At 48.6% G+C, this 18,779-nt stretch overlaps 1 protein-coding gene across 1 annotated transcript in view; it reads left to right on the top strand.

Annotated features, from left to right (window-relative positions):
- Positions 1–8,777, top strand: part of MAP2K6 (mitogen-activated protein kinase kinase 6) — a 46,001-nt gene extending 37,224 nt beyond the window's left edge. The window contains exon 12 of the mRNA XM_050319228.1: positions 818–8,777. Within this exon, the coding sequence (XP_050175185.1) occupies positions 818–895 (78 nt within the window). The 3' untranslated portion in view covers positions 896–8,777. The remainder of the gene's footprint in view (positions 1–817) is intronic.
- The last annotated feature ends 10,002 nt before the right edge of the window (positions 8,778–18,779 follow it).

Raw genomic sequence — 18,779 nt, 5'->3', positions numbered from 1 at the left:
ATACAAATAAATCCATTTATCTGCCGGGACAGACAGTGCTTTGGGGATTTCAGGTGGGAGTGGGCTGATCTCAGCTAACATTCTGCAGCCACCAGTACCAAACGGAGTCGCTGGTGCTGGTAGAGAGGGGCTTCTGTTGCCGTCAGGGGGTGTTTGGTTGTGTTTTCCCTCCTTACACATATTTTTCCATTCGTGCTGAAATATAGGCAAGAGTTTCTGGCAGGATGTCTCCCCATGTTGGTCAGGATTAAGTAGTTAAACATACAAGTGCGGATGGTTTTCCAGTCGGGATGGCTTTCCTGTGCGGTGGCTGGGGTAATGTAGCCATGTCCTGCTGCAAATAGGAGCAATTCAGGGAAGAAATGAGACTCAGAAGTCACCAGAGGGTAAATACACAGATAAAGCAGGAAGCTGAGGGAAAACCCACTGCAGTCAGCCTTCCTGCAAGGTTTTCCTTGCTCCCGTTGGAGGGGGGATGCGTAACCACCGTCTCGGGAGGAGCAGCAGAGCTCCGAGGGGCACGATGTGCTCGAGATGGAGGCACTGTTTTAACACTGAGAGCAGCCCAGCTCAGCCCTCCCAGCCAGGCCAGGGTTTAGAAGGAATTCAGGAGGGCAGCGCAGCTCTGCAGCTCTCCTGGAGTGGCCCCTGGGGCTCCCTGACTTGCCTCAGCTGCAAACATGGAAAGCCCAATATTATGGTGCTAATGACAACCCCTTTTTCACTGGCTAGAGGCTTGTCTCAAAAGGTTTTTGGTTCGGTCCTCAGCGTCCTGAATAACAAACTTTGCTGTTTTCTCTCTCTTTTTCTTTCCCAGCAACATCCTTTCTTCACCCTGCACGAATCCAAAGAGACAGACGTCGCCTCTTTTGTCAAGCTCATCCTGGGAGACTGAGAACTGGACTTGTAAATGAATTGCCCTTCTGTGGACTGGTGGGTGCAGGGGAGGGGCGCGTGGCAGGACTTGTCATGGAAGCACCAACAGAAAGTCGCCGTGGTTTTGTTTTGTTTTGTTTTTTTATTCTGAGAAACCCCCGCCTCGCCGAAGTTTTTTAAAGGGTTCTTTGGTATCCATAGTGACATAGAACAAGCTGGTTAGTGAAATGAATTTTAATAAGGTTGGTAACCTTAAAACAAAAACAAAACAACAACAACAAATTTTAAAAGAGTGATTTACATATTTAATGACAGTCGAAGTCCCTCTTCCTAACTTGCTCCTCATCCCCCTTCCCTTCCCCCTGAACCAGAATTTGCTTTGTCATGGTAATAGGTGCTATGGTAGTCATGAAGTTGTATGTAGATTTATATTTTGTCCCTTCCATTATTTTAATATTTATGTTAAGTGCTTGATGGAATAGATTTCTGTTTTATATGAGGATGAGTGCGTGGTGACGATGATGATGCTAAATGAGGCCACAGCAAGCAGCAGTCGTAGGGCTTTGCTGGGGACAAAGGTGTCAGAGGAAAAGAGGAAGAAGAGGAGAAGTGTCTCTGTTGTGGAAAATATTTAATGTGCATCGTAAAAGGAATTTATAAGCAAGACTTGCAGCCACTGGAGCTGCCCTCACAGAGTGTGAGGTGTAAGGGAGGGAGGTCCCGGTGCCCCTTCTCCAGACACCGCGCTCCGAGCCCTGCCTGGGGGGCACTGCCAGCCCCCAGCTGGGACAGCCCCTGCCCCCCATCCCAGCCTCACACCGGGCAGGTTATGGGGTCTGGAGGGGGAATTGCTGGGCTGGTGTCTGGGACAAAAGCCCCAGAGGGAAGTAGGTTGTCGGATGAGTTGCACAAAGGTGAGGAGGAGGCTGCCTGGTCAGTGCCCGCCTGCCCGCGGGCCCAGCAGCGTTGCAGTGCCCGAGGCTCCCTTGGGCTGGGGATGAGCTGCTTTGGGCCTAAAAGGGAGTTCTTCTCTCCTTCTCCGGATGGGACAGGGTCACAGGATGCGTGGCACGAGGCCTGTGATAAATGGGATACTTCAGAGTTGGTTTCTAGGGCTCTTGGCACTGTGTGGGCAGCAGTCCCTCCGTGCTTGCCCACACTTTGGGAGTGCTGGTGCTCCCCAGGAGCCCGTGCTGGCACGTGGTTTGGGCTGTGTCCAGCTCCAGCTGGGATGCTGAAGGCAGGAGGGAGCACTGGGCTCTTGGCATGGGCTGTAGGCATGTCCTGTGGGAACTGCAGCCTGGAAACCATGCAGGGACACAGCCCACCCCTACCAGGGGCTCCTTGCTGTTGGCTGTGTCCTTGGAGAAAAGCTGCCAGCCAAGGGCAGGAGAACAGGGGCTGTTGGGGTGGGAAGGGAGACACAGATCACTCAGCCTTTGGGTCACACAGTTGCTGTCCAGAGAAAGGGAGGACTGTGCACTGTGAGGTGTTGCTGAGGCTGGAGCGAGGCTGCTCCAGCTTAACGCTGTTTGACTGAGCCACACCCGCCCAGCTGCCTCACCTGGCCAGGAGCTCCTTGGCCTCTTTCTCCCAGCCCTGTGAGAGGGCACTGCCTGTGCCTCGTGCCCCTCCACACGCTTCCCATCCCCATCCATCGCTTTGGCACGGCCTCTCCGAGTCAAACCCCAGCTAGAAACAAGCCTTGCTCTGCAGTATTTGTTGTGCAGGAGGTAACTCAGCCTGGGGTCCAGCTCTTGCTCTCCCAGTTCAGGCTCTCCAGTCTCTGCTGGTGAGGGCTGGGCTTCCGGAACAGACTGAGCACATTTCGGGAAGCGATCCCTTGGAAGGGCTGATGGGGAGGGCAGAATTTAAGAGCGGGGGTTCCCCAGTTTGGCACCTCCTGTGCTGGGGACGTGCCAACACTTTGAAAGGCGCACACAGACACCGCCAGTGCCTGGGCTGCCACTGGGAAGAGATAGGAGAGCTTTGCTCACGGGGGTTTTTCAACCCTTGTGTCCCTCACGGGGGGCTCTAAGAGGGCTTGCAGGAGTTGGGGTGCAGCTCACAGGTCATGCAGACTCTGGGGGAGGAGGTTCCCCTCCGTCCGCCTGCCCATCCCTCGGCCACGCTGGGCTCCTCATCCCGCCCTGTGCCGAGGGGAACCTTTCAGGTCACATTTTGTGGCGGGTGAAACGCGAGGATGTTTTACTTCACAGTGTAATTTTAAGAGGCCTCGCATGGCTCGTAATCTGCCCTCTCATATTCCATGGTGTGTCTGTGTGTGTGTTTTCTCTCTCTCACTTTCTCGGAGTCGCAGAGCTGTTTTGATTGATTGTCCTCAGCTGCAGCTAAAAGTCCAGCCAGCCAGTTTATAGACTTGGTTCCAGCATCAATTCTCGCTTTGAAAAACATGACATTTAAAACCACCCTTTGGTTTTCCTACATATGGATCTGATGCCTTTGTTAAAGATTGTTTTTGCCGCTTTTCTCCTGGAATATAAGTCTCATTTGGACACCGCATCTCCTTGACCTCAGAGCACCTTTATTTCAGTGCCATTGTAATTGACAGGTTGAATTTATGAGATACTGTCAAAGTTCAGTATTAATAGCAGATATTAATGTCACCAGCGTTTTCCAATAGAAAATTAATGTCAGTGTTGTCTGCAGCTAGTAACCCTCTAAAAGGATTCCTACATGCCTCCACACTGCATGCTGAGTGCTTGCTTTTATGCTTTCTGCTCTTGCAGTGCTTGGGCCCTCTAATCCCTTTGTTTTAATGACATTACAATAGGGCAGGCAACAAATCACTTCCCTTCCCTGCTCATTCTCCATGACTTTGTTCCTGTAAAAGTCGTTTGCGTCAGCCCAGAGTAAGTGTGGATCCGTGTGAGGATGAGAACAGTGATCTGAGGGATCACCATTGTGGAGGGGAGAATGCAGAGGCTGTTGGTCTGTCCCTGCATCCCTCGTGGCATGTGTGGACACAAAGCTTGGCCTGACCCAGGGATTTCTTAGAGAGAAGCCTGAGCTGGTGGCCTCGGCTCAGGGAACAGAGCCAGAGGCTCCTGTGTGCTTAAAAGCTCTGCAAAAACATTGGGCTGGAAGATGAAAGTCAGACTCTTCTTTCTCTCTGAGCTGACTGCAACCTCTGTGGAGATGAAAAGCCTTTGGTCACTGCCCACATCTTTGCTTGGCTGTAACACAAGCACAGCCTTGCCTTGGACAGATAGGGTTGCTGGGACCTGAACAGCCAAGGTGCTGAGGCTTTAAGCTGTTCTTCAGAAAGCCCTTTTGTGTTCACACAGCACAGGACTGTGGGCAGCCTGTTGGATTGCCCTGAACTGGGATTTTTAAAGACACAGTATCTCATGCCATAAACCTGAAAGAACCCAAACTCCACCAGGGAGCAGGGAGGAGAGCAAAGCTGCTGGAGCTCAGCACTGAGCTGTGGCTTGGACCAGCTGTGGATGGATTCCAGCACAGGGAGCCCTTGGCAGGGCAGGGAGGGTCCCTCTGCTCTGCCACAGGTTATTGGGCTGCAGGAAAGAGGCACAGCCCGTCCATGGGGATCCCTGGGCGTGATGTTCATCCTCTTCTTTCCCCCCACCATACAGCTCTTGATGTTCCTGCAATCTCCTGAATGTTTGCCATCACTACAGCTCTAAAGTGTCACTGGCAGGAAAGCTGTTTTCTGGGTCTCCAAGAGCCCACTGGCCCCTTAAATCTGAAAGAGGAGTCAGAGGGCATTTTCTGGTTACTGTTTTTAAACACCAGGTTCATGCTGCTGCAGTGGGTGCAATGCCCATCACTTCTGGAGTTTTTTCCAGGTGTACAAACCCTTACACAGATATCTCTGTACTGTATTTCTGTGTTTTCTCTGACTTGTGTCGGGTTTACTGGTGAGGAAGGAGGCAGCTCTGACTTGTTAAAGGGGTGGAACACCATTTCTGGAGGCAGGTGGCCTCCCCTGTGTGATGGAGGAGGCAGATGATGGGTCACTACTCAGAAAAAGCTCTCAAAAAAGATTTGCAGTTGATCTCCCTGTTCGTCAGCACGTGCTGTTGGGTCAGTGCTGCTGCTCCTTGGCGGGAAGGAGCTGCCAGACCCTTTGCCCAGGCAGGGATCAGTGCCTGGTGCTGAGGGCAGACCCCAGCATGCACAGCCTCAGCTGGGATTTCTCCATGCTGGCTACAAGCCAAGTGTGTACCTGCACATTTCCCTTCTTCCCTGGACGTTCTGGAGGAGGAAATCCTGCTGGGCTAACACAGCATTGCTTTAGTGGCTGGTCTGATGTAGTTCAGACAAGGTTCCCACCAGCTCCCTTGTTTAATAGACCTCTTTTTTATTAAAAACAACCCCCAAACTCCTCTCTCAGAAAAGCCAGCCAAGATGCTCTTTTTTTTTTTTTTTTTTTTCCTTCTCTCTTCCATCTTGTTCCTCTTAGAGGAACTCTGGGAGCCCGTCCTGGTGCTTTCACTCTTCCACATGCCAAAGATCGCTGCATCCCTCTTAGTTACGCTCCTGCCAAACCAGATCTTATAGTCTTGCCTCAAAAATCATCCACTTCCCTGCTCCTTGGGGTTCCTTTTGTTGCTGTTGCTTTTTCATTGAATTTCCTCATGTTTATTGACATGTCTATTGTTGAGCTTCCTGGACACATGCAGCTCTCTTTTTCGGATACAGGGAAAGACAAATAGTTGCCTTCACTGCTCTGCCCCTGCTGTTGGGGAAATACTGTTAGTGATATGATTCCTACAGATGGGATGGGTCTCATTTAGAACTCGGAGGGTGTAAACTGGCATTGCTCCATTGGCTTGGCTGGAATTAGGCCAGTTTTGTCCAGCTGAGAATCTGTCCTTAATGTCTAAACAGTTATTACACACTAATAAAGATTAATGATTGTAAATCCCCACGGATTATACATAAAATGGCAAGTTTTACTCATTAATCTTTATTGCCATGTTATGGCTGTTTATGTTAGAGGAGTCGCCTCTCTCTGCTCTGAACATGCACTGAGGAGGTGGGGAGTGAGCACGGGGGAGATGGAGGGTGGACAGAGCAGACCAGATGTCCACATGTTTTACAGTCTGTGTCCTCCCCCCAGGTTCCCTGTTTCCTTGAAATCCGTTAACCAGCAGCAGCAGAGGATGAATCCCAGAGCTTTGTCTGCCTCGCTGGCCTCTGCCTGGGCTATAAAATCCAGATTGTTTCTGGTGAGAAGGGATCAGATCTCCTAATTAATATTTCAGCTCAGCCTTTGCTGGAGCAGATGGAGAATATGAAATTTGACATGTGCTCTGGCAGCCCAGTGCTCCGCAGTGCTGGGAGAGTCTCTCTCCCGGGTTGTGGCTGGAGGAGATGCTTTCTGGGCAGCGACAGGTTGAAAGGACACTGCTCCTTCACATAACCCCACACCACAGAAACAGTGGATTTTGTTAGTAAATAGGGCCAGAAAAAGCTCATTGAATCTCAGTTTTTAGGTGTTTGCAGATGCATATAGACACAGCCAGGAGCTGGTGGTGCCAGTCCAGACACAAAGGCCCATGGGCTGTATAAAATGATGAGGAGTCTAAAAGAGTGCAGTAAGCTTTAGTGGTGGATTTAGTGGCATAGGGGCAAAATGAGTTCTCTGATAGGCAGCTGTGTCAATCCACCCTGCCGGGGGAAGGTCAGGAGCAGAAAGAGAGGGTGGGACACAGCCCCAGATTCCATTGAGGGCACAGCCTGCTGAGAGCAGCCCTTCTTTCCCCGTGTACTCCTTCAGGCTCAGATCTGGGGGCAGTGGGCTTGCTCACAAGTCCCAGGTTGCCACTGCACCCCCAACTCCAGCAAGGAAAGCAAAATCTAAAACCCAAAAGGAAACCCACAGGGAAGAAACCTACAAGTGAACCATTACGTGTTGCTGCCGCGTGGCCTCGTGCGTCGCTGCTTCCCCGGCTGAGCTCCGACTTAAACCATGGGAAAAGCACGGGAGAGGCCTCCGTAGCTGAGGGAGAAATGGGTAAACATTTTAAGGTGGTCTCTGACAAGCCTAATGCTGGAAATATCTAATTTACAGGCCACCAGGATGAGTGGATCCTTGAGGGGCCTGCGCAGCCGGCAGCGCCGTTCCAGCGGGAGCACTTGGGGCTGCAGGATGTTTATGACGTGGCCTCCTTTAGTGGCCCCCTGGGTTGCTGAAAAGCCCTTTGCCTCCATCGACACCTGACTGAGTCTCAGTCACCTTCATGGTTTATGTTTTACTGTCGGGGGTTTTACTGGCAGGCTCTTTTCTCGGCGGTTGGTCAGAGCGCGGGGAAGGGAGAGGGGCCTCCAGCCGGCTCAGCTGGGGGAGAGGAAGGAGCCGCCTGTGCTCTCCAGTCCCTGCTTGAGGAGAAGCCACAAGCCAGGAGCTCGCTGCCCTGCAGGTATCCAGCCGAAGCAGGAGCTTCTCCCTTCGCGCTGCCGTTCCCGTTAAAAATCCCTGTGGGAAAGCGGAGCGGCTCCGGAGCTGCGGCAGCGTCGCTCCAGGGCGGCTCGTCCCTGCCAGCAGCCGGGATGGGCCGCCCTTCCTTCCTCGAAAGGCTCTTGGTTTTCTCTAAATGATGGGGCAAGAGTCCAGCTGGGGCTGTGAGGTACCGCGAGGATAAGCTGGGAAGAGCTTGGAAGCGCCTTAAATGCTCTGGAAGTAGGGATGGAAATCTCAGAAGATCAGACGCCTTTCGGCGATTTCCAAAGCTCTATGGTTTTAGCCAGACCTGAAAACCCTTCCTAGAAGTTTTATTTCAGGGTATTTTGATCTGTTACTTTCACTTTTGGGCTTAGCTAAATCCAGGAAACTCGGAATGGTGTAATTCTTGAATGAAGACTAAACACACCCCAAGTATTACTGAACCCGATCAGGAGAGTTTCTGTTTGGTTTATCTTACAGGAATAATTCAGGCCAGCTCGGATTCAGTCTGCTTTTACCCCAGATGATTATTATTTTTGAGAAAATCAGAGACCAGACCATGGTCTTTCCAACAGGCTGTGACCCATCACGCACCAAACGGTGCCAGAAGGTGGATGGAGATAAGTGCTGCAGGGAGAGGGGGCCAATGTCTGAGGGCTGGAAGGAGCAGCCTGGCTGCAGGAGTGTCCATGGCCTCCAAAAACACACAGAGAGACAGTTTCCCCAGAGGTTGTGTGATGGAGGTGTCGGGGTCTGCCACGTCTTGGGTTTTTTCCCCTCTAGGAAAGAACATCCAGCCATCTCGGAGTGTCCTGGAACAATATCCAAAAGCCTTCAGTGTTTCTCAGCTCAGTTGTGTGGGATTTTTTTTTTTCAGGATGGATGCTGTGAAAAGCCAGGAAGGGCCAGGTGTCCTTGATTTACACAGCCAGAGCAGAGAGATGTAGATTAAGTGCCTCGTAGGAGCCAAAAAGGTGTGTTTGAAGATGAATTACAGTCTCTGTCGTAGCTGCTCAGCCAGGATCAAGTTTTCCCACGTACAGGTGCAGCTGCAGAGCTCTCCGTCCATGTTTAGCCCAGATTTAGTCATGAGTCTTGCATAAACACCCACAGCATGGACTGTGCCTTCTGGGGGGGATTCTGTCAGGCTGGGGTTCAAAACAGAGTATCACCAAACCCAGGATTTGACTCCAGATGCTCCCTTTATAATCTCTGTGTAAAGTGAATTTCCAGAGTTCGGACACTGGTTTGCTTGCTCCATAATAGTGACTCGAGCAGCGTGTGCTTGGTGAGAGTTGTCCCTGGGCCAGGGGAAACAGTCACAACATACAAAATAGCTGGGATTTTGCATTTATTTTTTAATAGCAGTACATGGCGGGGCAGCTGCTAAATGTAGTTTCTTGTGAGCTGGAAATGAGTTGGAGTAAAACTTGTCATTTCTCGTAGTAAAAAAAAAAAAAAACAACAACACGAACCAACTCTAAAAATGTCCAAAATCTTCAATTTAAGGAATTACAGTTTCACTGGCAAAGATCCATGTTAAGCATCAATATATGGAATTTCTAGGGTTTCTGTCTTGAGGTGTGAAATCTGCTTTTTCTCGAGATGGTGGGATATTTGTAACAAGGATGTTTCTACATAATTTTGGCTAGGAAAAAAAACCCAAAATATGAGCACAATGGAAAAGCAACCGCTGCCCAGTGGTCTCTGGTATTGGAGAGGACACAGGCAAAGCACCTGTGTGTTCTGAACATGTTAGAAAGGAGAAGACTTTCCAACCTGCTGTAATGCAAGTCCTTATTTTACTTTAATTTTAGGATTTTTTTACAGTAACATCGTTGTTTTCTAACTGTGAAAGTCTCTGCTTTTCCTTACATGTGGAAGGCTGATTATTCTTTCTCATGTTCTTATTATTTATTATTTATCCATTTCTGGTACTATCCAAGAGGTGCTGAAGTTGTCTCCCAGCCTGCCCTTGAGCCATATGGAATCCCTGTAGTATCTCCCAACAGCTGGGATGGCAGTAATGGCTAATTATTATTTTAAATTATATTTATAGCAGTTTAGATTATTTTTTTTTTTAGTGTCCTGATTTGCTCTAGAATTGGGGATGGGGATAAGGAATCCTTAAAAAAAAAAAGTATCTTAAACATCTTGGAGGCTTCAGAAGAAACCTACTCACTTTAGTTTTTAGTAGGAGAAGCACCAGTTGGGTGCACCAGTTGAGAGGGGATTGACTAACACCAGGGTTCAGTTTAGCTGGTGAAATGCTCTGTGTCACATCACTAACCAAAATCACACTGGAATTCGGAGGAAACAGTCATTTTCCACCTGAAAATTAAAGTCTGGTTTGTGAAGTGCTTGGTTCGTCTGAGTCTCACACCAGGCTTTTCTCTGTCGAGTCTGCATGGAGTTAGTTTGCCTTCAGCCCTGGAGGGTGGGGCTCAGGTGGCCAGGATTGCTTCAAGGCAGGGCTGAGGGACACCCAGGCACCCCCTGGCCAAGTGTCAGCTCTGGGATGGGGACACAAATCCTACAGAAGTGATGGAGCAACTACTGAGCAGCTTCTTCTTGCTCTGCAAGAGATGTCGAGGGGAAATCCCGTGTGGGTGTGACCTGGGTGAGAGAAGCAGGACTGGGGGGCTCAAAACCAGTTCTTTTTCCCCCCTTTCTCCTCTCTGAAAGGTGCTCTGCTGCTTCGAAAGCCTCCCCAGCCTCTCTGATAAAGAACAGTAGAATCACAGAACCACAGAATTGTTTAGGTTGGAAAAGACCTCTGAGAGCATTGAGTCCAACCATAAACTCAGCACTGCCAAGGCCACCACTAAACCATGTCCCCAAGTGCCACATCTGCATGTCTGGGGACGGTGACTCAAACCCTTCCCCGGGCAGCCTGGACGCTGTGGTGCATCTGTTTTCAGACAGCTTGCATTGGTTTTCTGGTTTGTTTTTTCTTCCCCCTGTGTATAAGAAATGTTGGGTAGCAGAATGTGGAATTCATTAGAAGTTCATAAAGCAGGGACCTCAGAAGGATGTGGGTATAAATGCTTTTCAGGCATCCGAGGTGAACTTTAAATGGAGCTTTGGCCCTCATTTGCTTTCTGCTTTTCAAAAACCATTTATGAGAAAGTGGAGCTGTCAAAGCCATGCATGAACTTTGCCTTCTTGCAAATAACTTGTCTCAAAGTAAATTGTCAAAATGCACAAGAAACTTGTCTCAAAGTAAATCCAGTAGCTCTACAAAGCTGGAAAAGTATGTGCATTAGAGAGAGTGTGTGTGTGTGTGTGTGTGTGTGTGTGTGTGTGCATGTGTTTGGGGGGGTGCAGGGAGTAACTCCCACCATTTTGGAGGTTTAAAAAAAAAAACACACAATGCAAGTGCTTTTTTTTTAAAAAAAAAAAAAAAAAGGGCAACGTAAAAATATTTATTTCTTGGCAGAAGCACATCAGGCCACATCTCCCATCCTTCTTTTAATTGCTCCGTGTTTGTTTTTGTTGTCTAAGTCTTTGCTGGCCTGTTTCCTCCGCAGTGCTCGTTGCTGCTTAGAGCCTGTCACCTCACACAACCCCTCTCGCAGGGCACGGGGCACTTCACGGCTCTGGGGCTCCTCAGGAAAATCACCAGGGGTCCCATCAGTGGGAGGAACAGCAAAGGTGGTGGTAGATGAGAAGGCATCCAGTGCATTGTGGGCGATTTTCGGTTTTTAGCCTCGTGGAGGAAACTCTTTCCCTTGTGAGAATCAGAACTGCTGCATCCTAATGCAGGACCCTGCCTCGGGGAGGGTGGATTGGCTCGGAGAGAGTGTTATTTAAAAGGAATGAGGTGCTGACCTCTCTGTGAGATGGCACACAGGGGGCTGTCAGTGCTGGGGAAGGTTCTCCAGGGGCTTTGCTCAGGGTTTGGAGCAGGGCAGAGCCAGCACTGCCCCGTGCTGGGATGGCCCTGGGATCACCCCGAGCTCCTGTCCCTGTCCCCAGCCAGGTGCAATTTCATCAGTCAGATACTGCAAAGTTCAGGGTCCTCCCTGTGCTCAGAGTCCTTCAGTGGCCACTGGGCTTCACCCCCACTCCATCTGGCTCCACCTCAGGCACTTCTTTTAACCTGTGTTGTCTTCATCCATCTCAGCTCCGTTCCTCGTGCTCTGAGGATGATCAGTAATAGGACTCTGACAGTAGGACCAGGTGTGTAATGTTTGATAGGCTTCTACTTGAGGTGGTTGTTTCATTGAGATGCTTTTAGGATCCATTTTGTACTGGAGTAAGGGTATTGGAACAATTGAACTGCTATTCTTTAACCTTCACTGCCCCAGACCCTTCCTCCCCACCTTCTTCATTTAAAAAGATTGGAAAAATATATTTGACTTGAAAAACAAACAAACAAACAACAACAACAACAAAACCACCATCAAACCTTGCTGATGGAATAAGTTAATCATCTTGACTACACTTTGGTTTTATTTCTCAGGGATATCCAAAGGTTTTTCACTGCTGCTGAGAGAGGGGACAGGACACCTTTTTGAAACTTCAACCACTGTAACCGTTTTCCAGATGTGTGTGTGTGTGTGTGTGCGTGTCTGTGTGTGTGTAACTCAGCACTGTGTGTGCGTGTGTTCTGCTGAATATTGTGTGCATCTACGAAACGCTTCAAACAACTGCCTGGAAGTCAAAACCAACCACCTCTTTTCCAGTCATATGTTTGCCGTGACTTTTCATAACCACACTTGAAACTAGTGGTCTTGGATGAAATATTCAAAGAGCAGGGCATCTTTATAGCAATGGTATGTCAGTCGAATTACGAGAAATGTACACAAAAATAAATAAATGAAATTTAAAAGTAACGTGCTGTCGACCTACCTGTGTTTCTCCCAGGGGAAGTTGTTTGGGGACACACTTTGTACTGGCTTTTTTTTTCTTTTTTTTTTTTTTAAGGATCATCTTACTCGTAGCAGCTTATCATCCATTACTGAGAGCTCAGGAATGCTCAAGCTGCTCCGCAGGGGTAATTGTGAGCGCTGCTGCCGATGGTTTTCCTCTCCACGCTCCGGCTGGCGGGAGCAGGCGCAGCCACATCCCGTCCATCCCACATCAAAGGCCCGGCCCCGGCTCCCACCGCGGCGCTGGCAGGGCCCTGGTGGGGCCAGAGCAGCGGCTTCCTGCCCCCCACCCCCCCAGAAAGCAGCTTTCCAGCGTGGATAGAGGGGTCCAAGGGGCTGCAAGGGGTCACAGCCCCGTGCCCAGCGTCACCTGGGGTGTGGATGTCAGGGTTGGAGGCTCAGCACCTTGCAGCGACGTGGCCAGAGGGTTTTGTGCAGCTGTTGGGCTGGAAAACAGATGTGGTGCTTTGCTCCGTGTTCCGCCGGGTCCTGGATCCGACCCTGGGTTCCACTGCCAGCCCCATCACTGTTATCTGCAATTAAGCCTCTTGTTGCTTTAAAGGTTGACTGTTTGCATTTGTTGTGGTGCAAAGCCAATGTCCACCCTTAATTTATTAACCTGAGTTAAACAGTGTCTTGCTTGAGTAAAGCACCCTGGCCTGGGTCACGCTGAAACATGGATCGCTGTTCCCTTCTTTCTCCTGTAAATGAAATTATCCTTCCATTTGTATCAGAATCGCTGAAAACAATATCCCAGCTCCCTCTGCTGATCCTGCAGTCCCAGCTAGGGTGAAAGCACTGATGTGCTGCGGACAGAAATAGCCCAATTAACAGAACAATTTCTAGGGGCACAGGTAAGGGATCAGCTCTTAGCCCTGCACGAAGCACAGTGGCCTGAGCTGAACGCTTGGGGATTGCAGGGGGAATGTTGCCCTGTGTCAGCAATGGGAGTGCTGGGGATACAGACATTGCCATAAAAATGTCTGAGGAGAAGAACTGTGAGAGCCACAGACCCATTTCTGAGAATCCTGAACAAAACAGCTGCTGGAGTTCGCTCTGCACTGCGGGATGTGCGTGTGTGTCCTGCTTAAAAGGGAGAAATTAAGAGCCATACTTTTATTTTATCAAATCAAATTACCCCTGTATGTTCAGAATATTTATGCATCGGTACTTTTTTTTTTTTAATTTATTTTATTAAGGCCTTATCTCACTGTAATCAATTCCAAATACAAACCTATTTTTATCGCTGCAATGCAGCGGTAATTTATAAGATGTAGACAGAACGCACAAGAGATGCCAAAAGCAATTTTATGGAGCCTCTTTCGTTGTCATCTACAATGCATCAGCTCTTGCCTTCAGCCTCCCATCAGTTTTAAAAGCCCCAAGATGAAAAAATAAATAAATAAAAAGGAGTAAGTACAGCGAAGCAGCTGCCAACCCCTGCAATAGTCTGAGGTGCGTGTGCACCTTGGGGAGGGGGTTTGATGGAACGTGGCACAATAATGTGAACTGTGCTGAGCTTTGTAATGCAATTATTTGATTTGACAAAGTGGCAGATCCTGTTCCCTCTGCCTCCCTTGCCTCCTATTTCATAGATGTGCAGAGAGGGAAATGGTGAAATAATGTCCTGCATTAACAACCAAAATGCCCTGGTGTTTCCTGCTACAAAGCCACGTGTTGCCACACTTGGTTACAGTTCTGGCTCTGTGGATTTCTGGTGCTGGAAGTGCACAGAGTGATGCTGAAAGTATTATAAAAGTGACAGGACAAGGGGGAATGGTTTAAAACTGACAGAGGGCAGGGTTAGATCAGATATTGGGAAGAAATTGTTCCCTGTGAGGCTGGGGAGGCCCTGGCACAGGTTGCCCAGAGAAGCTGTGGCTGTTCCATCCCTAGAAGTGTCCAAGGCCAGGTTGGACGGGGCTTGGAGCAACCTGGGCTAGTGGAAGGTGTCCCTGCCCATGGCAGGGGGTGGCACTGGATGAGCTTTAAAGTCCCTTCCAGCCCAAACCACTCTGTGATTCTATAAATCTCTGCATTGCAAAGTTTTTGAAGAATACCCACTGCACCTAGAGGTGATGTGATTGCCAGTGTTAAAGATACAGATGTTTAATTCCGTGTCATTTCCTTGCTGAATCTGACTGAGAGAAACAGAAAACTTGGCAATACTTCCAGTCTCAAAGCACATCCCCTTTTAATACCCAACCATTGGTTTTAGCCCATGCATGTGAAGAGGTCTCTTTCAATACGCTTCTATTTCTAGGTATTGAAAATAAGTGGCAGGACATTTAACAAATTATTAATGGCAAACATTACCAAGCCATCCTTGTTGTTTGCCTACTGCTTTCATATTGGAGGGCTTCTGGGAAATAATAAAAGAAACCCTTTTGAAGGAATCATTACTGAGGCATTTCGCATGCAGATTACTTCAGGCTTCAGCACTGCGACTCTCGGCGAGGTCAGGAGATGAAGGCCAAGATTTGTTGATTGAGATCAGATGGCTGGTGGCGAGAAGGAATCTAGATGACTTAACTGGAGGGATTAAACTCCAGTCTTTTGGCTTCCATTTGGCTGTTTTATAAACTCGGCGGCCGGGCCGTGCTCCCCTCGGAGTGTGAGGGGAGCGGGGCGGTTTGGAGCATCAGCCAGTCCCTCCGTGTGAGCAGCCCAGACGTTCTGGGTGAGAAAGGCAAAGACAGTGGAACTGAAAGCTAAAATTAGTCCCTGAAGTGCTGGTCCACACACCTCCAGCTCGGCCTGTGCCGCTGGAGCCGAGCCGGGAGCGCTGTCCATCCCGGCCAGCACCCGTGTTCTGGTGGATGGGGATGCCCTTGGGCAGAGCCAGCGTTCCCAAGAGATCCAGCCCTGGTTCCCTGCCCTGCCCAGGTCTCTGCCATCAAAACTCAGCTGATGTCCCCATGGCTGGTGCTTCTCTGCAGGGTGAGGAACCCTCTGACATGTGGGAAGGAGGGTTTTGTTATCGGCAATTCCCGTTTGAAGCCTCACCCATTTGATTTATCCCCACGGGAGCAGATGGAGCTCGTTCTTCTTTCTCCCAGAGCCTAACCTTTAATTTTACAACACTGATTGAAACCAAGAGTGGAAATAAAAAGTCAGAGGCTGTTCTGTTTTCCTTCCCCTCCCTTCCATTATCTTCTTTCTTTTCCATCCATCCTCGTTTCACATGCCTCTCAGATTGCGTCCCCCTGGTTTTCCAGTTATTTATTGACCCAGACCTAATTCCTTACTTCCAGAAATGTGTCATGAATCCTGCCTTTGAGTCATTTGCTTTTTGCTTTCCAGGCTCACCTCTTTGACCACGTTTTCCTGTAAGAGATAAGGATATAGGGTTTGTGGAGTAATCTCAGCAGGACGCCTGGGTTTCATTCATGGATCTGTTGCCACTGGCTCATTATGGAAAATTAGGAGAGTTATTTCACCTTTCAGTGCCTCACCTCAGCGTCACCATCTGTAAAACAAGGCTAATAATTGTTATCTCTTCCTTGCAGGAGAACTGGGGAGCTTTGCTAATGACCATCTGCTAAATGTTCTCAGAGCCTCACATGAACATTTCTACTGAAGTGCAAATTATTATTAGAAACCAGGGATTGTTACTGGATTGATATCAAATCATTGTCGACAGCTTCTCTGCAGGGAAAACTTAGGCACAGCCAACAAGAACAAGCTGCATGTTTTGAAGTTGTGCAGTTGATTATATTGGCTTTCATCTTCTGGTAAGAGGATCCTCTGCCATCTGAACTCTCTGATCTCTGGGAACACAATTCATCCAATCAATCTGGAGGAAAATAAACCTCCGCAGACAAAAACATAAAGTATCCACCTGAGATCAGATGAAGATGGAAGACGTTAATTAATTCCCAGCCCTCAAGTCCTTAACTCTTGCAAGCCCAGTGTTCCTCTGGCCCAGCAGGCAGTGCTCAAGAGGAAGGATGTAACTCATCCCAGGCTCGGTGTTGCAGAGTCTCGTGGGCTAAATTATAATTGGAAACATGCAAATATTTGACGGTGGAATTGGTGCCACTGAAGGGACTGTCTGGGGGATTTGACCTCGTGGTCCCATATGGAGGTTGGAGGTGCCAGGACAGATTCCAGCTGTGGCTCCTTCCCAGTTGTTGTGGTTTAACCCCAGCTGGCAGCTCAGCCCCTCACAGCCGCTCGCTCCCCCCATGGAGGGGTGGGAAGAGAACCAGGGGAAAACTTACAGGCTGAGATAAAAACACTATAATGATTAAAGCAAAAGCCACGCACACAAGCAGAGCAAAGCAAGGAATTCATTTCCCCACTGCCCACAGCAGGCAGGTGCTGAGCCATCCCCTGGAAAAGAGGGCTCCATCGTGGGTGAGAGGGAAGGCAAACAGCAAACATCATGTGGAGGCCACAACCCCATACTGGGAGTTCAGCAGGAGCAGCACCGATGGGGACAGACAGAGATGGGGCTGTGGGTCATGACAGGGATGAAGTTGTGAGGACCAGAGAGCTCAGCCCTGTGACACCAAAACTGACAGCACACAACTGGAGAGGTTCAGCAACAGCCCCGAGTCTGCCCCCTCCAACACCTTTATGTCCCATTATGGTCACTGTCTTAGTTTGCTGGGTTTAAATAAAATAAATGTGCCTTGAAATAGCCCAGTAATTTTTTAATTAAAAAAGGATAATAACATCTTGCATGAAAAATTTTAAAAAATCAGTCCTCTACATTTAAAAAGGTACTTGTAAAATAATACGTGCCTTTTGGCTATTTCCTCAAATATATAACTTCAGTCACGTGGCTCTCATTAAGACACTAGAAAATGTTGTAAACTGGCATTTATAAGCTCAACATAGGAAATTTCTCTATTTTTTTTTATGTTGAATTTATAAACCTGCTCCAAGATTTACTGAAAGATATGAAAGTTTACTTGAGGTTTTGGAAATGGAATCATTTCTGAGCAAAACAGTCTTCTTTTGGTAAAAACTCCCATCTGTTCAAATCTTGATGTGTTTTTCATGCAAATACGATTTTTTTTTTCTCCCTGCAGATACTAAAAAACCCACCCCAAATCTGGCTAAGAACACAGTCACCAATACTTAGAATGTTAATATTTCATAACATTGTATTTTTTAAGGTAAAAGTAGTTAAAATACATGGCAGCATAAACACACACCCTCTCATCTCTGCAGAGCCAAGGAGCGCTGCTGTGGATCCTGTGTGTATTTAACACTGAAGGCAGGGAAATTTTACTCTGAAAACAAACCAAAAAAAGGGGGTTTCATTGATATTAACATCTTTTTTTACACAGAGGTTTGAATAACACTACCCCAGGTGTATATATAACTCATATCCCCAGGCATGTCATCAGATGGAAGACTTCCCTGTTTCCTCCAAGCTCACAGCTCTGGACATGAATCGAGCTCTGAAGTTTGAAGTAAAATGGACTAATTAACTTATACAAAGATAAAACAAGGGTTGTCGCCCATCATTCCTGAATAACTGAGGCTTTTGGAAGCAGCAGGTTGAAGAGTGTGCCTTCAAGTGTGATCTCAGCAGCTCTTTTCCAAGCAGGCTGCAGGTGGCAATACGTTTATTCCTGTTGGAGCTCTCCCTGAAATCCCCGGGATCCGAGAGGAGGATGTTGCTCTCGAAGAAGAAATGCACCGGGAGGGAAATCTGATAAGTGTAATTGCAGGGAATGGGTCAGGAGGAGACCAAAGAGGTTTCCTTTCGGTGGGAGGGGCTCGTTTCTCAAGGCAGCTGCTGCGGTTCGTCCGTGTCGGTGTTTGTGCGGCGCTGGGAGTCGGGCAGAGAAGTCGTCTGAAAGAGGAACAGCATCCCCCGAGCTGGGCAGAGCTCTGGGGCACATCAGGGAATATCTTGGAAGCAGAAGAGATGAAACGAGGCGTCTTTAATTCTCCTTCCCTGAACTCATTGTTCAGTTGTTCCCCCACGAGCACGAATCCAAACTTGCAGCTCTACCTCCTTCCTTAAGGAAGATTAAGCAGAGTAAAACTCAGATTAATTAGGTGATGATTTATAACATCCCTAAGTGCCTTAGAGAGCCCTTACAGTGTCCATCCAGCAATCCTGTCTGCCTAGGTGCTCCAGCAGGGGTTTGCTCATAACTAAAGACATCTGTAAGGGGTTTTTCCGCTGGGGTTTTGCTGATCAGTGTGTTTAATCCTGGAAGATGGGGCTTCAGTGGGGGAGGCAGCCAGGGAACACAGGAGGGGAGAAACATCCCTTTCCACGTGGAGAAATGCTGCTGGAAATGGAGCAGCTTTGCCAGGAGGGCAGGGAAAGGTGAGGTGAGAGCTCTGATATCACCCAGGAGCTCAGGTCAGAGCTCACTTGTCTGAGCCATACGGGGTCTGTCTCGAGGCAAAACAAGAGGTTGTGTGAGGCTCAGGCTCGGAGGGTTCTTCACACCAGCCCTGCTGCCCGAGTAGGGAGTGGTGCTTTCTGCCTCTCCATAAGGGCTCTGGGTCTTTTAATCTCTATTAAGTGCCTCCTCTGGAAAGTGGCCCTTGTTTGCTATGCTGTGACAAAAGGATAGTTATTGAATGATCACAGGGAGTAATTGCTTTAAAATAATATTGCA

This window comes from Myiozetetes cayanensis, unplaced genomic scaffold (assembly GCF_022539395.1).
Source record: "Myiozetetes cayanensis isolate MyiCay16 unplaced genomic scaffold, myiCay2020 scf22, whole genome shotgun sequence".
Lineage (NCBI taxonomy): Eukaryota > Metazoa > Chordata > Aves > Passeriformes > Tyrannidae > Myiozetetes > Myiozetetes cayanensis.
Note: the sequence above shows the minus strand (reverse complement) of the source record. Positions and strands in the feature narration are given on the sequence as shown.